General features: G+C 49.4%; 1 protein-coding gene and 1 pseudogene across 1 annotated transcript in view; one reads left to right on the top strand and one right to left on the bottom strand.

Annotated features, from left to right (window-relative positions):
• SCARA5 (scavenger receptor class A member 5) overlaps positions 1 to 25,404 on the bottom strand; it is a 134,575-nt gene that overhangs the window by 3,910 nt on the left and 105,261 nt on the right. The window contains exon 8 of the mRNA XM_027549047.1: positions 8,978 to 9,172. Coding sequence (XP_027404848.1) covers positions 8,978 to 9,172 — 195 coding nt within the window. The remainder of the gene's footprint in view (positions 1 to 8,977; positions 9,173 to 25,404) is intronic.
• Positions 9,416 to 9,509, top strand: LOC113897946 (annotated as a pseudogene).

The following is a 25,404-nucleotide window of genomic DNA, read 5'->3' as shown; positions in this document are numbered from 1 at the left end:
CTTCTCCAATGCATGAAAGTGAAAAGTGAAAGGGAAGTTGCTCAGTCGTGTCCGACCCTTAGCGACCCCATGGACTGCAGCCTACCAGGCTCCTCCGTCCATGGGATTTTCCAGGAAGAGTACTGGAGTGGCGTGCCATCGCCTTCTCTGGTACAGCAGAAATGGGGCTTTACAACAAGTAGGACAAATCTCAAGTCTCAGCCCACCCAGGAGGACCATTTCAGTTGTAAAAGTGGGAGGGGATTCCCAGGACGTGAGACTTTTGGTGCTGAAGCTAAGTAAACTGAGAACCTACTGGGTAAACTTACTTGTTATGTTCAAGAGCTGGTACCAAAAATCATGGGGTTGAAGGTCAGAAACTGCGTTCCAATATTACCATGTCAATCTGGGCAGGTTAAACGAGGTAATTGTCGTTTAGTCGCTATGTAGTATCCAACTCTTTGCAACCTCATGGACTGTAGCCTACCAGGCTCCTCTATTCATGGGATTGCCCAGGCAAGAATACTGGAGTAGGTTGCCATTTCCTTCTCCAGGGGATCTTCCTGACCGAGGGATTGAACCCGAGTCTCTTGCCTTCACAGGCAGATTCTTCACTGCTGAACCACAAAGGAAGCCCAAACGAAGTAATAGTTCCTATATTTTAAAGGGCTTTGAAATGCACCAAAACCCTACATGAAAGGCAGTTCAGGGATCCTAGCATCTGATCCTAGCACCATGCCTCCTTGTCCCGTCACTCGGCAGCTAGACAACCTCTCCTTTTAGAGGAATTGTCGAGTATTGTTGTTGTTTAGTTGTTAAATCATGTCCGACTCTTTGAGTATTAAAATCCTTAAAACCTGTCACTCACCCTTGGACTGCACGGGAAAGAGCATCCAGGGAACAACTAAACCATTTTGCTGCCCAGTAAGAAGCTCCAATATTTTGGCCACCGATACAAAGAGCCAACTCTTTGGAAAAGACTCTGATGCAGGGGAAGATTGACAACAGGAGGAGAAGCGGGCGGCTGAGGATGAGATGGTTAGATAGCATCACTGACTCCATGGACATGAGTTTGAGCAAGCTCCAGGAGATGGTGAAGGACAGGGAAGCCTGGCATGCTGCAGTCCATGGGGTGACAAAGAGTCGGGCATGACTGAGCGACTGAACAACAACAAATTGATTGCAAGGACTTAGTGGTTTGGACATATTTTTGTTATGCTGAGATATTCGGTATCTGCTCAAGGGATTGCCGAGCAGTGAACTAGGGGACAGAGCTGGGAGGAGAGATCTCTTTCTGCTGTCCTTGTTAATGTTATTTGTTCATCACAGCCTCTTCCCTGGCCGGATACAGTGTGCCTCTTACACAATAAGCCCTTTGAGGCTGAGCAAAAATTCTCAGATTAAATGTCTCCTGGAAAACACATCAGTTTACAAATTACCCAGGAAAAGGTTGCAGACCCAAGAGCTCCGTGGGATTAGTCACACCCAAAACAAATAAAGCAGCAAATGAAGGAGACTGACAAATACAAAACAGGCCCAAGGTTACCAGTCCTAATGCGTACACAGGATCATGAAACTCCAAACTCTAGTTGGGGTTTGGCTAGGGAGTTCTAGCTAATGTTCAGTCATGGAAGAGCTAATAAAATGAGGACTGCTGCTGCTGCTGCTAAGTCGCTTCAGTCGTGTCCAACTCTGTGCGACCCCAGAGACGGCAGCCCACCAGGCTCCTCTGTCCCTGGGATTCTCCAGGCAAGAACACTGGAGTGGGTTGCCATTTCCTTCTCCAATGCATGAAAGTGAAAAGTGAAAGTGAAGTCACTCAGTTGTGTCTGACTCTTCGCGACCCCATGGACTGCAGCCCACCAGGCTCCTCTGTCCATGAGATTTTCCTGGCAAGAGTACTGGGGTGGGGTGCCATTGCCTTCTCCGAAAATGAGGACAGGGTTGTTAAATCAGCAATGCTCATATCTGCAGTTATTGGGACATCACTAAAGGGGCCAATGAACTCGCAGATCATCTCTGCTCCCCGCGTGTCAGAGAGGCTAGAACTCTCATGAATCCAGGTACCAATCATTGTGTCATTTGACATCCATGAGAGCTAACACCTGACACTCATTGTGTGGCCTGAGCACCAGGAAGTCAGTATCACCCAGGAGCTCATCAGCAATGGCAGAGTCTTGCGCCCAGTGGAACCTGAACCTGGGTTTGATTCCTGCATCGGGAAGATCCCCTGGAGGAGGGCACGCAACCCACTCTAGTATTCTTGCCTGGAGAATCCCATGGACAGAAGAGCCTGGTGGGCTACAGTCACAAAGAGTCGGACGCAACTGAAGCGACTAACACACTGTATCTTAACAGCATCTCCACCAGTCAGCATGCCTTCGAGTCTGAGAGCCCTGCTCTAGATTAGGTCTGCTCCTCCATGCTGGTTCTCTCTGTGAACTCCATAACAAGCCCCATTAGGAAGCAGGAAGGGGGTTCTCTGTTCCCCCACTTTAGAGTCAGAAAACTGAAGCTATACGATGAGGTTTTATCTTATGGAGGCAAAACTGGGACCAGAGGCCAGGTCTTCTGACACTTGGAGCCTTAGGGGCTGTTGGAATGTGAGGGGATGGTTGGGATGAGTAAGCAGAGATTTTATTTTATTCTCATCATTCATTCATTCAAGAAATATTTAAGCATCTACTCCACGCTCAGTGCTATTCTGGGTGTTTGGGCTACATGAGTGAACAGAAAATGATTTTTTTAAAAACCCACTGCTGCTAAGAATATAAATTGGTGGAGAATAGTGTGGAGGTTTCTCAAAAAACGAAAAACAGAATTACCATATGATTTAGCAATCTCATTTCCAGGTACATATCCACAAGAAACAAAAACTAATCCAAGAAGATACATGCACCCCAATGTTCACAGCAGCACTGTAATTATACAGTTGCCAAGATAGGAGAGCAACCGAAGTGTTCATCAACAGAGGAGTGGATCAAGAAGATGCGGTATATATTAGATACACAATGGGATACTGCTCAGCCACAGAAAAGGACAAAACTTTGCTATTTGCAGCAACATGAATGAACTTGGAGGGCATTACTCTAAGCAAAATAAGTCAGAAAAGTCAAATACTTTATGATATCACGTATAGGAGGAATCTAAGATAACACAACAAACTAACGACTATACCACAAAATGCATATGTACAGAAAACAAATGAGTGGGTACCAGTGAAGGGGAAGGGGCACCCCACTCCAGTGTTCTTGCCTGAAGAATCCCATGGATGGAGGAGCCTGGTAGGCTGCAGTCCATGGGGTCGCACAGAGTCGGACACCACTGAAGCGACTTCGTAGTAGTAGTGTAGTGAAGGGGAAGGGGCAACACATGGATGGGGAACTGGGAGGTACAAACAACTGGGGGTCAGATAGGCTACAAAGATGTATTGTACAACACGGGGACTATAGCCAATATTCTGTTATAAGTGTAAAGGGAAAGTCACCTTTAAAAATAGTACAAAAACAAAACAAGAAAAAACAAAAAGTCTCTGCTTCATGGAACTAACATTTGAGCTGCTTGATGTTTATTTAGAGTAATATTAATAGAAGGAATGAGTTACACTGACCCCTATGGGCTGCCATCAGAGCACCACACAGAGGCAGGCAGGACAGCTATCAAATAGATATTTAAGAGAAAGAAAAACTGAGGCCCCAGAAAGGTTAGCAGACCTGTCTCACAACTATTACGGGAGGAGGAGATAGTGACCTCTGATGTCCAGCCAGTCTAGTCCCTGTTCCTTACAGAAGCACATATACAGTGCACTTTATGGATCACTAAGAGGTGGCAAACCAAATTCAGCCCACTTCTTGCTTTTGTAAATAAAGTTTTATTGGAACATCTACCTTGTAGACTGCAGTTACTTTCGTCTGTAGTTACCTTGGTGCTACAACTGCAGAGTTGAATAGTTGTGAGACGGACCATCTAGCCCACAAAGCCTAAAATATTTACTTCTGGCTGGCCCTTTAATATTTGCTGACCCTTGCACTAAGCTACCTCCCAGTATTTAAATTTGATCTTAAGAAAAAAAAGAGCAAAAATGCTAATAATAATATAATTAGAATGGACATTCTCAATCCATCCATCCACCCCCACCTACAAATCCACCTGCATTTGTACCCATCCTCACCTCCTTTGTCTGTCTGCATGTTTCACAGATTTTCTCAGTGGGTCCAGGACCAGTTCCCTGGGTGCTGCCCTGGTCTCACGCCCTCCATCTCTTTCTGGACCCTGATCCAGCCATCACTTCCATCTTCTCCAACTGCACTCCCTCCCTCTCCAACAGCTCTTGGACCAATTTAAAATTAAAAAAAAAAAATCATCTCCAAGTCTTTCTCACTTGGGTCTTTCCTTGTTTTTTTTCCCAGGGACACTGATCATTTAATTATTGAGCCCTGGCCAGGAAAAGTTTTATGGTGCCAAACCACCAAGAGCATGCCAGGCTCGGCAGTTTCTTGTATGGCTCGGGGAGGATGCAGATTCTGCAGGCACAAAAGTTTCTTCCTTCCTTCTCTCCTCGCACTCTCCTCCGGTTCCTCCTTCCTCCCTCCCACTTTCAGTTCAGTTCAGTTGCTCAGTTGTGTCTTTGCGACCCCATGGACTGCAGCACGCCAGGCTTCCCTGTCCATCACCAACTCCCGGAGTTTGCTCAAACTCATGTCCATCGAATCAGTGATGCCATTCAACCATCTCATCCTCTGTCGTCCCCTTCTCCTCCTGCCTTCAATCTTTGCCAGCATCAGGGTCTTTCTAATGAGTCAGTTCTTTCCATCAGATGGCCAAAGTATTGGAGCCACTTTATGCAGTACCTATCACTCATTGGAAAAGACTCTGACTGGGCAAGCTTGAAGGCAGGAGGAGAAGGGGATGACAGAGGATGAGATGGTTGAATGGCATCATCGGCTCATTGGACATGTATTTGAGCAAACTCCAGGAGATAGTGAAGGACAGGGAAGCCTGGAATGCTGTCCTTGGGGTTGCAAAGAGTCAGACACGACTTTGCGACTGAACAATAGCAAATAAACTGAAAAGGAATTAACTAGGTGAAGAGGAGGGAAAGGTATTGCAAACCTGAGAAAGAGCAGGCAATAGGACACAGAGATCGAAAACAGCTGTATGAGCTCAGAGCTCACATCTGGGTGCATGTGGCTGAAGGATGCTCCGCTGAGGAGTGAGGCACTTTAGGACAGACCTTGCTGCACTAAGCTGAGAAACCGGACTTGATCCTGAGAGCAGTAAAGACCCACTGAGCGTTGAGCAGGGGGGTGACAAGCAGGAGACCGTTTTAGAAAGAGCCCTGGTAGGCAGGAAGAGGAAGGCCTGGAAGAGGAGGTGGGGAGCAGGGCATCCGGGAAAGAGCTCCAGGAGGGTGCCCCACCTCCTCCCAACAAGCAGCCAATGACTGCACCTGGGCCTGCGCTGGGCTATTGCTTGCCATACATGATCTCATTTTTCAATTGCCATCCTCCTGCAAAAGTGGGAGGGCTGAAGCCTGGGGAGGTGAGGAAGTCTGCTCCAGGACACCAACCAGTAAGTGGCAGATATGGGATGCTAGCTAGGCTCTGACCTACAGCCTGAGCTCCGAGCCACTGCTCTACCCAGCCTGAGTGCCTAAGGCAAGAACGGTGAGAACAAAGAGGAGGGGACAGAGTCAAGGGCCCAAGAGGTCGACACGGGTAGAATCTGTAGGACCCAGGGACTCAACAGAGGAGGGACAGGGGAGTGGGTGAGGGGAAGGGGAGGGACAGGTCTGCAGTCCTGCCTGGAAGGACAGAAAGCACATCTGTAAGAGAAACAGAGACTATGGAAGGCGGGGCTGAGGCCGGGAGCCTGGGGAACTCCATGAGGCTGAGGGTGAGCCGACTGGGGTCAGGAGTCTGGGCACCTCTCTGAAGGGAATCTGTGGTCAGAGGGGCATCTGGACCTGAGGTGCAACCCGCCCTCTGCCAGGAGAGGTGGGCATCCCCCGCCCCGCCCCGCCCCACAGTTGGCAGGGCAGGCGAGCCCTTTGCATGCTGTTTAGAATCTGTGAACATGTCCGCCTCCCCCTAAACTGAACATGCTGAGGTCAGAGACTATGTTGTCAGAAACAACTCCACATCCCTGCGCTGAGCCTAGTGCCTGCCCATGGAAGGAGCCAGAAGCTGCTGTGGGAAGAAGGAAGTGCAGCTGGGACAGGAAGCCCCATTTCCCTCTGTGGACCTGTGAGTAACACCTGGCCTGCCTACCTGCCCAGGTCTCAAATATCACATGACCTAAGTTACTGGACAATGATGGGGAGGTCGGGCCACAGTTCACCTTTAGGGCTTCCCTGGTGGCTCAGACAGTAAAGAGTCTGCCTGCAGCACGGCAGACCCAGGTTCAAACCCTGGGTCGGGAAGATCCCCTGGAGAAGGAAATGGCAACCCACTCCAGTATTCTTGCCTGGAAAATCCCATGGACAGAGGAGCCTGGCAGGCTACAGTCAATGGGGTTGCAAAGAGTCAGACACAACTGAGCCACTTCATATTCATATTTAATGGTGCAAATCTGATGCAAATATAGAATCAAGTCTGGATTTCCACCGCCTGATTTAAAGACTCCAGTGGCATTAATATATGATATTTTTATATATGTGGAATCTAGAAGAATTGTATAGATGATCCTATTGAAAGCAGAAATAAAGATACAGATGTAATGAACAAACGTATGAATACCAAGAAGGAAAGAGGAGTGGGTAGGAGGAATTGGGAGATTATGACTGACATATATAAGGGCTTCCCATGTGGCACCAGTGGTAAAGAACCTGCCTGACAATGCAGGAGATGTAAGACTTGCAGGTTCGATCCCTGGATCAGGAAAATCCCCTGGAGGAGAGCATGGCAATCTGCTCTAGTGTTCCTGCCTGGAGAATCTCATGAACAGAGGATTGTCCTGGACTGGTGGGGTACAGTCTGTAGGTCTCAAAAAGTTGGACGAGACTGAAGTGACTTAGCATGAGTGACATATATGTGACTATTGATACTATACATAAAATAGGAAATCCCATGGATGGAGGAGCCTGGTAGGCTACAGTCCATGGGGTCGCGAAGAGTTGAACACGACTGAGCGACTTCACTTTCACTTTTCACTTTCATGCATTGGAGAAGGAAATGGCAACCCACTCCAGTGTTCTTGCCTGGAGAATCCCAGGGACGGGGGAGCCTAGTGGGCTGCCGTCTATGGGACTGCATAGTGTTGGACATGACTGAAGCGACTTAGCAGCAGCAGCAGCAGAAATCGATACAACATTGTAAAGCCACTATACTCTGGTAAAAATTAATTTTAAAAAGGCTTGAGTGACAATTGTAGGGCTTCCCCTCATGCCGTAGGATACAAACATCAAGGAAGGATCTCCTGCATTGCAGGCAGATTCCTTACCGTCTGAGCAATAAGGGAAACCAGATATGTTCCAGTGTCTCCTAGTTTTTATTCTATGGGAACTCGAATTTGTATCTTACTTTTGTGTGAAAATTGTATAAATGTTAATTATGTTGAATTGGTTTCACAGTGCTTTTCAGATCTATCATATCCTTCTACTTCTCTGAATATTTGTTCTATTCATTTTTGAGAGGTTGATATTGAAACTCCAACTAAACATCTTAATTTATCTACTTTAAAAAATAAAGTAGAACTATATATAACCTGGTTCTGTATTTTCCAAGTCTTCTGTAAAAGTGTTATCAGACTTTCATAATTAAAGAAAACATTTTTTTTTAAATCAAGGGAGGATGGAAGAGTTTTAGGCTAACCCTTCCTATGACAGTCAAGTGGCCTAGTGCGGCTTTTCTAAAAGAATGTATGACTTTTCCCCCTAAAACGTCTTGCTTCCACATATTAGGGAGAAGTCCTCATCAGAGCCGAAAATGGGAAAGTGAGGACTGATTGCCCACTTCTGTTTCGCCTGCAAACAAAGATGGCAGCTTTCCTTGCAGAAAACAGGCTGAGACCCAGGGCACAGCTTCAGGTGGGGGGAAGCACTCGCCCCCGGTGGGCTGTCGTCTGTGGAGCTGGACCCTTTGAACTCCCTGCGCACTGGGCCTTTCAGTCCAGAGGCCAGGATGCTGGGGTCAATCGGCTGCTCTCCACCAGCTGTCACAACAGATTTCACAAGAGCGCTTCAGTGAGCGCGATTGTCTTCATGGGCCCAGACTGGGCGGCTTGTAAACAAGAGATGTTTATTTCTCACAGATCCGGGGGATGCAAGTCCAAGGTCAGAGTGCCTGTGTGCTCGGATGCTGAGGTTCTTAGGCAGAGCCCCCTTCGGACTAGGAGGCTCCTGTGTGTCCTCACGGAAGCGGGCAGAGCACCCTTAGGTTTCTTTACTAAGGTTCCATTATGAGAGCTCCACTTGTGACCTGGACACCCCCTCAAAGGCCCCACCTCCTAATACCATCACATTGGGGGTCAGGATTTCGACATATGAATATGTTGTTGTTCAGTCACGCAGTCGTGTCTGACTCTTTGCAGCCCCATGGACTAGAGCCCACCAGGCTCCTCTGTCCATGGGATTCTCCAGACAAGAATACTGGAGTGGGCTGCCATTTCCTTCTCCAGGGGATCTTTCTGACCCAGGGATGAAACCTGTGTCTCCTGCATTGCTGGCGGATTCTCCACCACTGAGCCACCAGGGAACCCCATATGGATTTGGCTGGGGAGGAATGGGGTAGGGGGACACAGACACTCAGTCCACAACAGTGGAGGCCAGCAGGAGACAAAAAGAGAAAGGGGGTCCAATTCGAGGGAAGGAAGGAATGTTCTAACGGTCAGAACTGTCTGGAGACGGATGGCTGGAGGCTGCGGGCCCCCCAGGGTGGGAAGGACCCAGGTGGAGGCCGGGTGGCACTCGGCAGGACTGCCGTCGAGGGAACCCCGGATGGGAGGGCAGGCCTAGGACTCGGGTCCCTTGCCCCACATCCTCCTCTGGTGGGCGCCCTACCTTGTCCGAACTGAGCGGTTCGGTGCACGTCCTCCGCGCCGGGGAAACCCAGCATGCGGCACACCACGTCCCCGTCCTTCTTGTCCCAGCCGTCGTCGCACACGGTGCCCCAGCGCCGCTCGTGGTACACCTCCACGCGGCCCTGGTGCAGGCCCGAGCCGTTCACCAGCCGCACCATCACCGCCTCCACGCCACCTGCCAGGAGCAACGCAGGGTCACGGTCACTCCCCCGAGCCTGGACACAGCAGTGCCCCCCAGGAACCCTCCCCGGCTCCTCATCACCACCCGGCGTGGGGAGGACGCTGGGGCTCCAGTGAAGGCCAAGCAGGCAGCCAGCAGAAACCATGGTGTCACCCCTGCCCTTCTCTCCACCTTTTTTAATACTTTTTTTTTTTCAGAGTAGTTTTAGGTTCATAGCAAAACTGAAAAGCAGGAGCAGTGCTGGCTTTGGCAGTGCATGCGCTGAAACTGGAACGATACAGGGAAGACTAGCAAGGATGACATGTGAATTCATGAAGCATTCTATAATTTTTTTTTTTTACAGCTACAATAGAAATCTAATACAAATTTCTGCATGGATTGCATAAATTCTTGCTAATTGCTGATCATTATTTAATCACTTTATTCAAGATCAAGGTGAAATCCAAATTTAGTAATTATAGCACTAAATAAAAATGTGAGAACTGGCTTTTCCCTTTACATTTGGTGATGCTAGATATCCTATGAAATGAAAAAAGGAAAAACTTAAAAAAGAAAGAGGGTAGAGACACCCCCCACCTCCAACATGGATAGCTTCCTCCCCAACTATCAACACCTGCCTCCAGAATGGTACATTTTTTATAATCTATGAACACACAGAGACATGTCGTAACCACCCAGAGTGAAGAGTTTACACCAGGGTTCACTCTTGGTATTGTCCATTCTATGGTCTGGACAAATGTATAATATGTATTCACCAACATCAGTTCAGTTCAGTCACTCAGTCGTGTCCGACTCTGCGACCCCATGAAATGCAGCACACCAGGCCTCCCTGTCTATCACCAACTCCTGGAGTTCACCCAGACTCACGTCCATCGAGTCAGTGATGCCATCCAGCCATCTCATCCTCTGTCATCCCCTTCTCCTCCTGCCCCCAATCCCTCGCAGCATCAGAGTCTTTTCCAATGAGTCAACTCTTCACATGAGGTGGCCACAGTACTGGAGTTTCAGCTTTAGCATCACTCCTTCCAAAGAAATCCCAGGGCTGATCTCCTTCAGAATGGACTGGTTGGATCTCCTTGCAGTCCAAGGGACTCTCAAGACTCTTCTCCAACACCACAGCTCAAAAGCATCAATTCTTTGGCACTCAGCCTTCTTCACAGTCCAACTCTCACATCCATACATGACCACAGGAAAAACCATAGCCTTGACTAGACGGACCTTCGTTGGCAAAGTAATGTCTCTGCTTTTGAATATGCTATCTAGGTTGGTCATAACTTTCCTTCCAAGGAGTAAGCGTCTTTTAATTTCATGGCTGCAGTCACCATCTGCAGTGATTTTGGAGCCCAAAAAAATAAAGTCTGACACTGTTTCCACTGTTTCCCCATCTATTTCCCATGAAGTGATGGGACCGGAGGCCATGATCTTCGTTTTCTGAATGTTGAGCTTTAAGCCAACTTTTTCACTCTCCTCTTTCACTTTCATCAAGAGGCTTTTTAGTTCCTCTTCACTTTCTGTCATAATGGTGGTGTCATCTGTATTTACCAACATAGTATCCTACAGAATGGTTTCACTACCTAAAAACTCCTCTGTGCTCCATCCCTTCATCCCAACCCCCACCCCTTAGCCCCTGGCAAACACTGATCTTTTTCCTGTCTCCATAGCTTTGCCTTTCCTATAATGCCATACAGTTGGGATCATACAGTATGTAGCCTTTTCAGATTGGCTTCTTTCATGTAGTAATGTGCATTTAAGGCTCCTTTTTCCATGGCTGGATAGCTCATTTCTTTCTAGCACCAAATAATGTTCCATTGTCTGGATGTACTATGGTTTAACTATCATTCACCCAATGAAGGGCATCTTGGAAGGAATTATGAATAAGGCTGCTACAAACATTCATGTTCGGGTTTCTGTATAGACATAAGTTTTCAATTCATTTGGGTAAATACCAATAAGGAGGACTGCTGGGGTGTCTCCTGGTGGCTCAGCTGGTAAAGAATCTCCTGCCAGTGCAAGAGATGAAAGAGATGCGGGTTCGATCCCTGGGTCAGGAAGATCCTCTGGAGAAGGGAATGGCAAACCACTCCAGTATTCTTGCCTGGAAAGTCCCATGGACAGAGGAGCCTGGTGGGCTATAGTTCATACAGGTCACCAAGAGTCGGACATGACTGAGCAACTGAGCACTCATGCATCCGTCATCCCTGACTGTTCTTTGCACATGAGTTTATAAGCTCCAGCCAGGTTATCAGAAGAGGCTGAGAATGAGCAAGAGAGCAGACTCCTCCAGATGGAAAACAATGAGCACAGCGGGACTCAGAGGCCAGGTCTGAAACAGAGACACCACCCGGGAGCCGTCATGACAAGCCAACCTGGAGCCAGCAGTCGCAAACACAGCCTGGCCCGGGCTGGGCGTCTGGCCCTGGCGTGTTGGCTGAGGCTGAAATGTCAGTCTTGATTTCTCCCAGACCTGCCTCGCCTCTGTCAGCACCCTGTCACTGTGGGCCGTGGGCCACGCCAGGCCAGGAGGCTGCCAACGGCAGTCTCCGTGTGGGGTCATCAGTAAAGGGAGAGTGGCAGGAGGAGGCTGTGCATCCCAGAGCAGGCGAGACCGAGTTCAAGGTCCAAATAACAGGAAGAAGTATGGTGCGGTACAGGCAGCCCAGCTGACGTTCAGAGATGCCCCCTTATCCTCCGCTCTGGCCAGCCTCGCTCACTGTACTCACTTCTTCATCTTGCCAAATAAGTGACTGACCATGTGTTAGGAGCCTGGTCCTGTTGTAGGAGCGATGGATAGATCCGTGAACAAAGTCTCTGCCCTCATGGACTATATTGTAGCGGAGGAGACTAGTCACAGAGCTGGGAAACAAATTCAAATATAACTATGGCCATGTAGTGATGGTGCAGAGACAAGAACAGAAACACAGGAAGGGAATGGAGCATGGAGGGCGCCAGTGTGGCTGGGGACACAAGGAAAGGAGTGGAGGGTGGGGGCCACCGTCTTAGACGGGGAGACAGGGAAGGGAATGGAGGGTCAGGTGGCACCATCTTGGATGGGGAGACAAGGAAGAGAATGGAGCATGGAGGCACCATCTTGGAGACAGAGAAGGGGATGAGTAGAAGGTGCCATCATAGACAAGAAGACAAGGAAGGGAATGGAGCTTGAGGGGGTGCCATTTCAGATGGGGAGACAAGGAAGACCTTGAGTGGGGATCTGAAAGAGCTGAGGGAGAACACGGACCCCTGTATCTTAGGAAAAAAGCTGCTCTGTACTCTGGCCTAACATTTTCACGTCCTTTAAATCTCAAGCTTGGATGTCACATCTCCCAAAAAAAGCCTCCTGTGGTCACCCATTCCCATCCAAGACCCCTGCTGCGGACATATCTTATCACTTCATGTAACAGTTGCCTGTTGACTCTTTAGGACACTGGGAGAATTCTGAGGCCAGGTCACATAGCCTGATACAGGGCCTGGTACTTAGACGTGCCCAGGCTGGGCCCAGTGAAAGCAGGCACAAATGAATACACTCAGATAGCATGTACCCCGGAGGGCAGGTCCTGTCTAGTGGACACAGACAGTGACTTTGTTGGGAGCCTGAATGGAGAGTCAGCATCATGGCTACCAATGTTTCCAACACCCTCCTTATTACACCTTTGTCTCTTCTACTCACTCCCCACACTGACTTCTTTCGGTAGGACGACCCCAGGGCTCTGGACCCAGAACTCAAGCTGTTGGTTCGATGACCATACATTCTACATGAGAAAATAAGGATGTGGTCTGACATGTGATTATAGTGAGTGCTGAAGGAAATCTGGAAAGTGTCACTTGGATGCTGAAATGTTAGAGTTCCCAGGAGGCTTCAATGTATATGGAAGTGGCAAAAGAATATTTGGAAACAGGACAACTTCAAAACATTGGAAGCATACGGTAACCATAATTATGGGGCTCAGAACATCAAGTTCAAGACTGTTTCTGCCCCATGCTCCCCACACGCCAAGCAAGGTCACAGCCCCCATCAGTCTCAGGGATGTGTGTGTCCCCCAACCCACACACACCCAGACACCAGACACGAGTTGATTCATCAAGCACTGAAGCCTGTCCCTTGTCACTTGTTCCCAGGTCCCCCAGATCCAGGACTTCTCCCTACAATGGAGGCTGAACGCAGTCCCTTGCCCACGGGGTCAGCAGACACTGCAGGTCCCCAAAAAATCAATGAGGCAAATTTTGATCTAGCGCCATCTTATGGAACATAGCACTAAGCTATGATTTTTTTTTTTTTTGATGTGGACCATTTTTTAAGTCTTTATTGAATTTGTTACAATATTGCTTCCATTTTCTGTTCTGGTTCTTTGGACTTGAGGTATATGGGAGCTTAGCTTCCCAACCAGGAATCAAATCCACACCCCCTGCATTGGAAGGTGAAATCTTAAGAACAGGACTGCCAGGGAGGTCTCTAAGCTATAATTTTTTAATCCTTTCTTCCCCCTAACAGGAGCACATCCCTGTGGCTACCACCCTGAGGAAAACCATAAGCTGAGATTTGATCTGATTATGATGCTAACTGCCCCAATGAGGGACTCAGACAGTCTAAAGGGGCAGTCCCACGAACAGTAAGCCTGGCCTGCTTTGCCCTAAGAGCTACAGGGGCGGCCAGAGGCCGGCCGTACCCAGGCCGAGCTGTCATGCCACCTCCGGGAATCTGCCTGGGGAACCCCCCAGTGAAGCCAACGCTGACTTCCTCTCCAGCCTGAGACGAACGTCACGACTTGCTAAGAGGTTTGGGTTTCTGTGGGCAGAGGGTGTAAACTCTGCCTTTTCCCAGCAGTTTCTGCCCTAGAGCAAAGCTTTCCCACCAAGCAAACCACCACCACTGGGAAATGCGCTCACCCCACAGCTGTGTCAGCCCCACAGAATGAGAGGCGGTGTCCAGGAGGCTGCGTCAGCCTGTGCCCAATGCCCCCCACCCCACATGCCCCGTTATACTTCCTGTAAGTCCAGCGAGTTAATTCCTTAGACATCCACCCAGAGTGGTCCCCATGGAGTGTGCCTGGCTGTTTGGGGTCAAGGAGATGCCTCTCTCTGTACAGGACAATAGAGGGAGGTGGAAGGCAGTGGTTCGGATTGTTCAGAACCCAGGCACTGGGACTTCCCTGGCGGTCCAGTGGTTAAGACTTGGCCTTTCAAGGTAGGGGGTTTGGGTTTGATCCCTGGTTGGGGAGCGAAGATCCCACATGGCTCAGGGCCAAAAAACCAAAACATAAAACAGAAGCAGTATTGTAACAAGTTCACTAAAGACATTAAAAATGGTCCTCATAAAAAGAAAATCTTAAAAAAATAAAACTCAGACACTCCTAACCCAGTAGACAGAGGGGATGGCTCAGGTGGGGACAAAGGTCCTCACGCTTTCACAACTTCATGTTACTTCCCTTAACAGCTGCCCTTGACCAACAGGTCTCCACTTCCTTCTTCACCTTCCACCGCAGTGAAGCCCCAGGAAGTCCTTCCTGAGCAAAATGTTGGCACGCAACCCTGAAGAACCCACCGTGCCCAAGCAGTTCCCATGTGGATATCTGAGTTTGATTCACAAAGGGAACCCCCTGAGTGAAGAGGATATGACATCTGTTCTCTTGTTCAGTCTACTCTGCAGACTGGAATCTACCTGGACATGTGCCCACGGTTTGCAGGTGGAGAGTAGGGACCACCACTGGGTTCCCCACCCTGCTATCTGCAGGAAGAGTTCTGCCCACAATCCACCTCTGCTCTGGGAGACCTGAGCTCAAGAGAAACACCGAGCACCGCTCCTCACTGAACACCTGGAGGATGAATGGGGAGTTGCTAACTTGACAGCCTGTCCCAAGCCCTTGGCCACTAAGTCCTGGGCAGAGTTTTTCCTGGTTACCACTCATAGCAGGGACACTCCACTGCTCTGTTTCCCCTACAGCTCCAGATTTGGGGTCACAGATTCTCCTCTGCTTTTTTCTGAGTCTTTGTTGCTCTGCATAGGCTTTCTCTAACTGTGGTGAGTGGGGACTGCTCTTCACTGTGGTGTCCAGGTCTCTCATTGCAGCGGCTTCTCTTGTTGCAGAGCACAGGCTCTAGGTGCACAGGCTTCAGTAGCTCTGGTGCATGGGCTTAGTTGCTCCTCAGTATGTGAAATCTTCCCAGACCAGGGATTGAACCTGTGCCCCCTGCACTGGCAGGTAGATTCCTATCCACTACATCACCAGAAAAGTCCAGGATCTGCCTTTTTATACAAGGCAGCAGACAGAGAAGAGTCCCTTCCATCACAACCTCAAACAACAGCATCACTTTTTGTCTGGCTGGGTAACCACAGGAAAGGAAGCTGAAATAGGAAACCCAGAGCAGGAGACTGGCCCTTTCTGGCTGGGTAGGCTCCTTGCTCTCTCCCAGATCAAAGGGTTCAATCATTTCACCAGCAAGTTTTCCAGCGCTTCAATAGTTCTAAGCCCTGCTGGGAGCTTTCTGCCTAGCTGCAGGACCAGACCATGGAACCCACCTCCTCATTCTCTGACCTGCTCTGCTGACCCTGCCCACTACCCAGGCCACTCCTGGGATTGACAATGAGGCTCTCATCTACCCTCCTGTAGCAAGACCTCAAGTATGCTCTTAGCCCCTCAGTTAAACAGGGTGGCCCCTCAGGCACAGATGAGGCCAGACTATGAAGAAGAACAAAATATGATATATGGATGAAGAAGCCTTTGCATTTTCTGGCGATACCTCTAGCAACAACTTCTTTACACTTAGTTGTGGGTTACAGATGTCACCACTGTTTGACACATGCAGCTTCTTCTAGGTAATCGCCACAGTGTCTTTGGGCTTTTCTAACCATCACAAGGAGATCAAATCGGTCAATCCTAAAGGAAATCCACTCTAAATATTCATTGGAAGGACTGGTGCTGAAGCTGAAGCTCCAATACTTTGGCCACCTGATGCAAAGAGCCAACTCATTGGAAAAGAACCTGATGGTGGGAAAGACTGAGGTCAGGAGGAGAAGTGGGTGGCAGAGGATGAGATGGTTGAACGGCATCACTGACTCAATGACCTGAATTTGAGTAAACTCCAGGAGACAGTGAAGGACAGGGGAGCCTGGCACACTGCAGTCCATGGGGTCGAAAAGAGTCAGACAAGATTTAGCAACTGACCAACAACAACAAATCACCACAAATAATGCAGAAACCTAGAAGGGGTAACAGAGAGCTGAGCAGAAGCATAAAGAAGCAAGGAAGGTGGAATGAATAAGCCATGTTGGACATGAGACACTAGAGTGAAGACATGAACCCTGGTCCTGAGGCCACCAGAATTGTCTTGGATTCTAAAGACCTTGTTCCAAGCTCTGCAAGCCTACAGTCTTACAAACCCTAGTCTTCTGAAGTCTTCCTGGGTGTCCTTACCATATACCCACATTACTTGAAGTGACCCAGTGAGTCTCTGGTCCTTATTACCAAAAATGCCCATAGACAGCACCTGTGATCCCACGCACCCATCGAAGGGCTGGTTAGCTACTCGCCTCTTGGGTGTTGAGTTGGGTGGGGAACTCAGATGGAGGGAAGCATGGTGATCCCTGTGGGGAGGCAGCAGGGGAGAGTGGCATGAGGCTGATTCTGGACTTAGAAACAGGGTTTCAATTCTGGCTCCACTAAAGACGTGATGGGACCGCTCTCTACTTACCTCTCCTTACATTGGGGGAAATGGTGATGGTTGGGAGCAAGTACGCATGTCAAGGACTTGGCCCGTCATGGACAACCATCACTGTGAGCCCCACCCACCAGCCTGCACTTTGCCCAGCAACCTGTGGTCAGCTCTGAGACATCATGACTTATGGAGATGGCTTGGGTACCAGTGGCCCCATCAGGGATGTATCCCTTTTTTAAAAAAAAAAAAAGCCATGCAGTGAAGCATGGAAAATCTTAGTCCCTAACCAGAAATCGAACCTGTGCCCCCTGCATTGAGAGCATGGAGTCTTAACCACTGTACTGCTGGGGAAGTCCCCAAGATATACTCTTGAGACTCTTGTTGCAAAGCAAGCCTGCTGCTTGGGGAGTGGGGGGGAGGTGGGGCAGGCTCAGCCCTCCAATTGGATTAATCTCCTCCTAACTTCCTCTGCTCTCCCCAGGGCTCAGTTCCTGGCTTCTTAGCCTGGGAGGGGAGGGGGACAGGGGCGTAGGCAGAAGACTGGCTCCTGCTGTCAGCAAGTTTCTACTCACTAATGCAAGCTGGATGTGATTCGTTAGGCAAGACTGCTCCGGAAAGGTCTAGGAATGTGAGCCAGGGCTGAGGCCACTCGGGGGCTCCCAGCACAAATCTAGTATGTAGGGATTCTGTTTTCAAAACAAATCCTTGCTCTCTTTGCCTTGTAGACATATAGGTAGGAAAAGCAAGGTCCTAGACAAAGCAGGCTGGGTCTACCCCAGGTGCCCTGGCCTTGGCATTGAATGTCAATGTTGGCCTTGAACCCGCCCCCCTCTCCCACTGCATATACAGCATTCCTCTCCACTCTGTATCAGGCCTGACAGCTGCTCATTCTGCCTCTGGGAATGGAAGGGAACTTGACAGTATCTCTGGGGAATCCATTCCAGGATTTTAAAACCTGCATCTGGTTTCACTCACGGGGCGCTGGCATCTCTGGATGGCTCCAGGGTTTTTTTCATCCAATTATTCCCTACCTTACTTTACTCTATTTACTTTGGGTTTCAGGGTTATAATTGAGGGGGCAAGATGCCGACTGTCTTTCTCTAGCGTCTGGTGGGAGCACAGCCGAGGGAGTGGCTGCATTATTCTGCCTCTCCGTGGGCCTGGGAGGACAGTTTAACAACTAGTAGCTATCATCTTGGAACTGGTTTTGAGAGCTAGGGTACCCTTTAGAACTACCCACTGCCTATGGGGCTTGTCTGCACCTGGCTTAGAACCATCCCAAACTCAGCGACAACAAAGGTGGATTCTGCCAGGGAGAGATTTCAAGTCAAGGATGGATGACGAAGGGAACTCATGGACACCTAGTGCCTGCATGGGGCGGCATGTCAGGCCTGGGGCAGAGTGCTTTAACCACGGCTTTGCTCATTTACTCTTCTCAACGGCTCCATGAGTTAGTCATTATGACCTTCACTGAACAGAGGAGAAATGGGCCCAGAAGAGTCAAATAACTTGCCTAGGGTCACACAGCTGCTCCGAAGTGGAGCCGGGGAGGAGAGCAAAGGCCCTTCATTTTCAAACCACAGAGCCAACTGAACACTGAAGACAAGTATTTCCCTCTCCACACGAAAAGTGCCTTTCATCTGTCTCCCAGCAGTCCTCTGGAGCTGCAGGAAAGCGTGTCTTTAGGAGTAAGAGAAAGAGCCTGGGACATCAGCAGTTCCTGGCCATAGGATGTCTCTAAGAATCACCTGAGTGCTTCAAAATCAACCAGGAGGTGCTCTATTTAAAATGGATAACCATCAAGGACCTGCTGTCTAGCACAGGGAACTCTGCTCAATGTCATGTGGCAGCCTGGATGGGAGGGGAGTTTGCGGGAGAATGGATACATGTATATGGTTGGCTGAGTCCCTTTGCTGTCCACCTGAAACTATCATAACATTGCTAATCAGCTATACCTCTGTATAAAATAAAAAGTTTTTTTAAAAAAAGATCAACCAGTGGGAAAGTGGGGAAGGGAAATTTCTGAACAGATGGTAGGTGTTGTAAATGTCCAGCCAGGGCTAAAAGCACTGCTGTAGGGGACAGATCTAGGATAAAGCCTGGGCTACACAACTTCACAGTAGCTGGGTCTTGTGCAGTGGTCCCTAACCTTTTTCCAGCCAGGCTCTGCTGCAGGGCATCACTTCTAAACTGTAGGCTGGTCTGTGGGTGCGCCTTATAAAATGCTATTTCCTAATGGTGCAGGCGTGCGTGCTATGTCGCTTCAGTCATGTCTGACTCTTTGCGACCCAGTGGATTACAGCCCACCAGGCTCTTCTGTCCATGGGGATTCTCCAGGCAAGAATACTGGAGAGGGTTGCCATGCGCTTGCACCAGGGACCCATTTCGTGGATGACAATTTTTCCACAGACTGGGAGGTGGGAGGGGATGGTCTCAGGATGATTCAAGTGCATTTATTGTGTGCTTTATTTCCATTATTATTACATCGGCTCCACCTCAGGTCATCAGGCATTAGATCCTGGAGGCTGGGGGCCCCTGCTCTAAGGCACATCAATGCCACCTCCTCCAGGAGGGCCTCCCTGACCCATGGCCCCCACACATGAGAAATCGCCTAGCACCGTTCGCTCAGCCAGCTCCCATGCCCCCACCATAGTCAGCTCTGGAGAAGACAGGCATTCAACATTCTTGTGGTTCCCACTCGTAGCCTCACTTGCAGGCAGAAACCTGACGTGCTGCCATCAACAAATGGTACTGAGTGAGTGAGTGACTGGATGAATGAATGGATGAGGGGCTCCTGGAACAGAACCAATCTCTAAGTACCCCAGACCCTGCTGGGATATGCATCAGAAGGGCCCAAAAGTCCAGGGAACTTTGCTTCTCAAGAGACAAGAGGAGGGGAAACCCGGCATAATCTTGAAATCTCACAGCTCCTTTAGGTGTGTTTATCTTGCCTTCCAGACCCTGCCAAAGCAAAACAAGTCAAAAGACAGGAGGTTGTGGGGAACAGAAATAAACACGTGGGGCTGGGAAAATAGGCTCTGATGCTCTGCAGCTGCAGAGCGGAGCCCCAGGGATAATCGAGACCGGCTGCCCTTTAAGGAGGCTGAACTTTTCTTCCCTGTGAAGAAAGAACTCTCCGTGCCCCCCAGCTGGCCTGCAGCATGAGGGCTCTGTGCTGTCCAGACAGGGCACTGCCCTTTCCCCTGACATCCACGGTAAATGTGGTCCGTATGCGAAGGACAGGAGTCATTCCACAAGCCTAAGGAATTTCCAGCCAGGCTCTGCTGGAGGGCATTGCTTTTAAACTGTGGTCTGGCCTGTGGGTGCACTTTATAAAATGCTATTTCCTAATGGTGTGGGCGTGCATGCTAAGTTGCTTCAGTGGTGTCCAACTGTGCGACCCTATAGACCGTAGCTGGCCAGGCTCCTCTGTCCATGGGGATTCTCCAGGCAAGAATACTGGAGTGAGTTGCCAGGCCCATGCCATGCCCAGGAAGGTCAGGGGATCTTCCGGACCCAGGAATTGAACCCTAACTGACTCTAAATATGGTGCTTTATGCCTCCTCAAAGCATTTTTCTTAGGTCTCATTTGATCTTAGCAGTCCTCCTCCAGGGTGGTGGGTATGATACCCATTATACAGATGAGGAAACTGAGACTCTGAAGGAAAGTGACTTCCTCAAGGTCATGTGATAAAGTGACCACACGTGGTCTCCAGTCCAGCAGTCCCACAGGTCACTGTACTGTGTCTTTGATTGAGGGAGGGGTTTACTTACTGGGCAGAAAGAATAGCAGAAGTACCTCCCAATTATCACTGTCCTTTTTATGCTGGATTATTTTTTCTTAACTGTTGACTCACCCATTGGCCCCCTCAACTCTACTGCATATCTTTAGAAACCAGGAGTTTGTCTTGGCTGATTTTGTTTCTCTAATGCCCTGTGGGGCTTCAGCAGTGGCTCAGCAGTCAAAGAATCCACCTACAATGCAGGAGATGCAGGTTCAATCCCTGAGTCGAGAAGATCCCCTGAAGAAGGAAATAGCAACCCACTCCAGTATTCTTGTCTGGGAAATCCCATGGACAGGGGAGCCTGGCGGGCTATAGTCCATGGGGTCGCAAAGACTCAGATTCGGCTGCACGCCTGAACAAGAACAACAATGTTAGTCATGGCTGGCTGGCTCCTAGCAGGTATTCAATAAAAATGTGTCTGATCAAATAATAAATGAAGTGCTTTCCCTGCCCAGTCCTGAAGCAGGGGTTCACTCCCATCACTGCGGGAGGATGTTGCTAACAGAAGCTCTGCTGGGAACTGGATTTGTAGGAATTTACCGGGCGGCTTGGGCAGAGAGCGGAGTCCTTTGCTTTGCATTTGTTCCTGGGCTTCTCAAAGGGCAGTGAGGGGTCAGAGAGGGTCAACAGGCCTTTAGAACTAGCAAGAAAAGCTGTAGAGCCAGGAGAAAGGCCATGATCCCAAAACCCTACTCTGTTACATAGGTAACAGTGAGGAGGCGCTGATGTTCACACGGCATTCCTCTAAACCCTTCACGGACCATTGCCTTACCTGCAGGGTTCATGACCAATGCTACTGGCCTTTCCAGCCTGGATGGGAGAGGAGTCTGACGGAGAATGTGCTTATGCTAAGTCATTTCCATCAAGTCCGACTCTGCGACCCCATGGACTGTAGCCAGGCTCCTCCATTCATGGGATTCTCCAGGCAAGAATACTGGAGTGGGTTGCCATTCCCTTTTCCAGGGGAACTTCCTGACTCAGGGATTGAACCCAGGTCTCCTGCAGCTCCTGCACTGCAGGCAGATTGTTTACCTCTGAGCCACCAGGGAAGCCCTTGGGGGGAGAACAGATACATGTACACATATACATGATACATGTGTATGTATCAGCCGAATCCTTTTGCTGTTCATCAGAAACCATCACAACACTGTCTGTTAACTGGCTATACCCAAATACAAAATAAATAGTCTAATTTAAAAAAAAAAAGAAAAGAAAAGAAAAAAGACTGTTGGCCTTTCCTAAAAAGGCTCTTCCACACCCTCTGGCTTCGTTCATACTGTCCCCACCCTTCCCTGTTTCCTCTCTCCATTCTGCTCTCTTTCAAGTTCAAGGTCTGAGACGCTTGGCTGGAATGCTTGCTTCCCCATCTGTGTATTCTAAATCCTTGCTCTTTGTTTTTAGTTTTCTTTTATTTTTGGGTGTGCAGCAAGTGGGATCTCAGTTCCCCAATCAGGAACAAACCCACGTTCCCCCTGCATTGGAAGCTCACGGTCTTGACCACTAGGCCACCTAGGAAGTCCCCAAAATCTTCATTTCTCTCTTGCTCTCTTTTTTCTTTTTTGTTTTGTTTGGTTTTCGCTGCACCATGCAGAATCTTAGTTCTTTGACCAGGGATCAAACTCATGCCCCCTGCATTGGGAGCATCGAGTCTTAACCACTAGACCACCAGGGAAGTCCCTCTAAATCATTGAATCCTGCCTGTGCACTGGGTCCACCACTTTCTAGCTCTACCTTAGGCAAGTAATTTAACCTCTCAGAACAGTTTCCCTATCTGTTAAATGGGACAATGGCATACACCGTAAAGAGTTCTTCTAACATATGAGAAATGCTGGGCTGGAAGAAGCACAAGCTGGAATCAAGATTGCCGGGAGAAATATCAATAACCTCAGATATGCAGATGACACCACCCTTATGGCAGAAAGTGAAGAGGAACTCAAAAGCCTCTTGATGAAAGTGAAAGAGGAGAGTGAAAAAGTTGGCTTAAAGCTCAACATTCAGAAAATGAAGATCATGGCATCTGGTCCCATCACTTCATGGGAAATAGATGGGGAAACAGTGGAAACAGTGTCAGACTTTATTTTTCTGGGCTCCAAAATCACTGCAGATGGTGACTGCAGCCATGAAATTAAAAGACGCTTACTCCTTGGAAGGAAAGTTATGACCAACCTAGATAGCATATTCAAAAGCAGAGACAGTACTTTGCCAACAAAGGTCTGTCTAGTCAAGGCTATGGTTTTTCCAGTGGTCATGTATGGATGTGAGAGTTGGACTATAAAGAAAGCTGAGCGCTGAAGAATTGATGCTTTTGAACTGTGGTGTTGGAGAAGACTCTTTAGAGTCCCTTGGACTGCAAGGAGATCCAACCAGTCCATTCTGAAGGAGATCAGCCCTGGGATTTCTTTGGAAGGAATGATGCTAAAGCTGAAACTCCAGTACTGTGGCCACCTCATGCGAAGAGTTGACTCATTGGAATAAGACTCTGATGCTGGGAGGGATTGGGGGCAGGAAAAAAAGGGGATGACAGAGGATGAGATGGCTGGATGGCATCACCGACTCGATGGACGTGAGTTTGAATGAATTCCGGGAGTTGGTGATGGACAGGGAGGCCTGGCGTGCTGTGATTCATGGGGTCGCAAAGAGTCGGACACAACTGAGCGACTTCGCTTCGCTTCCCTTCGCTTCGCCATATAAGCCCCCAGGATCCTGGTGGGAACAGAGGCACTGGGGCAAGGGACTCGCCCAGCCTCTAAGTCAGTGAATCAACCAGCCATCCTTCCCCGACCACAGCATCCACAGGACCTCCTGGGATGTGTCCACAGGCTCTGCCTACCTCTTTGTTCCCTCAGAATTCCACAGCAGCACTCTTTGGAAGAGCGGCTGAAATTCAGCACCAGGGGAAATAAGCCCATCTGAACAATTGGTTCCAAGTACATCCCTGAGGCAGTTTTCCATGGTCAAAGGACACGAGGGGAAGTGCAGCCGTGAAACGAACGCAGTGGCAGCTAACTCCGATCCAGTTACATCAAAAAGACAACAGTGGTGGGACCTCCCTGGCTTAAGCTATTGCCTCCAGCATCTTTACCACCCAACCTAAAATGACTGAGTACAGGGTCACGGGGATTACGAACAATTCCTGACTTGGTTGAGTTGCTTTCTCAATAAACACGTTAACCATTCCTGGTTTTAATGTATGTCTCAACTTAAAGCTTTCTTCAAACAAAACCCACATCAAAGACTAAAACTTCAATTCTTCAGTGGTTCCAAGGCACTGTTTTTGTAGAAAATGCCTCACTCACCTTCGGTCTGAGGTTTGTATTACTAAAAGTTTTCTTCAGGGCAGATCCCAGAAACCACCAGCTGTTTGCCAAGGACAGGGGGATGCTGTGGTCCTCCAGGCCCCCAGGAGGATGGGTGTCAGCTGAATATGGTTCATGCAATAAACACAGATACTGTGTGCTCAGCGGCTACGTCATCTCCAACTGTTGTGTGACCCCATGGACCATAGCTGACAGGCTCCTCTGTCCATGGGATTCTCCAGGCAAGAACACTGGAGAGAGTTGTCATTTCCTTCTGCAGGGGATCTTCGTGACCCAGGTATCTCCTCCACTGGCAAATGGATTCCTTACCACTGCGCCACCTGGGAAACCCAGAACACAAATCCTAGTGGGCCTGTTAGTGACCTCCCAGCATCCTGATTCTCTGTGAGATCTCAGATTCTCCAAGGGGGCTGCGTTGCCCCAGGGCCCAAGCTTCAGCTCTTCCCTCTGTTTTCTCGGCTGGGAACATCAGAGGCTCTCAGGCAGCCCCCCTATTCCCACCACACTCCCCCACTTCACCCCCTGGCTTCTTAAAGGAGCCCAGCTTCGTGTTTTTCCTAGGCTTCTTGGATCTATTCAAAGCCATCAAACCAAGGGCGGCTCAGATTCATCGGAACTGACCGGCTTTCTGCATGGAGCAATCTGAAGTTCTCCTGGAAGGGGTCGCTGGAAGCTTTCAGGAAAAGTCACTGGATTTGTTTTCGGAAAGCTTAATACAGGCTCTTGGCAAAGCGGAATGCCGACAGGGCCAGATCGTGCACAGAGCAGAGGAGAAAAGAGGAACTTGCGGTTGGAGAGGTTCAGAGGGTGACCTCAAGGCCACATGGCTGGGTCAGAAGGGCGCTCAGATCTCAGGATTGCTGCTCTGCAGCCCGCCTGTCCCCTCTCCTTCTCAGGAAATCGGGGATTCTGAAAAACAGGATTTTCTCTAAGGGAAGTAGCTCAGTGAGAGCAGAGCAGAGGCAGCAGGGAAGCCTGGGCCCAAAGTGGACCTTTCGTCGGGGGCACAGCCAGCCTGCCGGGCGCCAGCTCCGGCTGAGGTGCCGAGGGCCACTGTGGACGGCTGGGGCTCATGTCCCGGCCTGGGTCCTGCCTCTAGCTGGGCCTCCACCTGGCTGTTCACCTCCCACTGCTGCCACTTCACACGCTGCTTGCCGCTCATCCTGGCTGCCCAGAGACCAAGCCTGACCTCCCGTCCACGGATCCCCAGATGCCTTCCTGGCCTCAGTTTTCGATTCCTGCCAAGGTTGCTGCACCGAACGTTTTGGGTTAATCAGACAGTGCTCTGCTGTTTTACGTGAGGTTCTCTACCTGGAATTCTTTCACCTTCTCCAGGCCCCAGATGGACACCAACTTGGTCTTCAAGACTTGGATCAGAGACACATCATCCAGTGATCCCCTTTGTACGTTCGTCTCCTACAGGCCCCACCATGCTCTCTGAGGAATGTTGCGTGTCCCTCTCAACTGCCGGCCTCTG

The sequence above is a fragment of the Bos indicus x Bos taurus genome, chromosome 8 (assembly GCF_003369695.1).
Source record: "Bos indicus x Bos taurus breed Angus x Brahman F1 hybrid chromosome 8, Bos_hybrid_MaternalHap_v2.0, whole genome shotgun sequence".
In the NCBI taxonomy this organism is placed as follows: Eukaryota; Metazoa; Chordata; class Mammalia; order Artiodactyla; family Bovidae; genus Bos; species Bos indicus x Bos taurus.
This window is presented reverse-complemented; position numbering and strand designations above follow the sequence as displayed.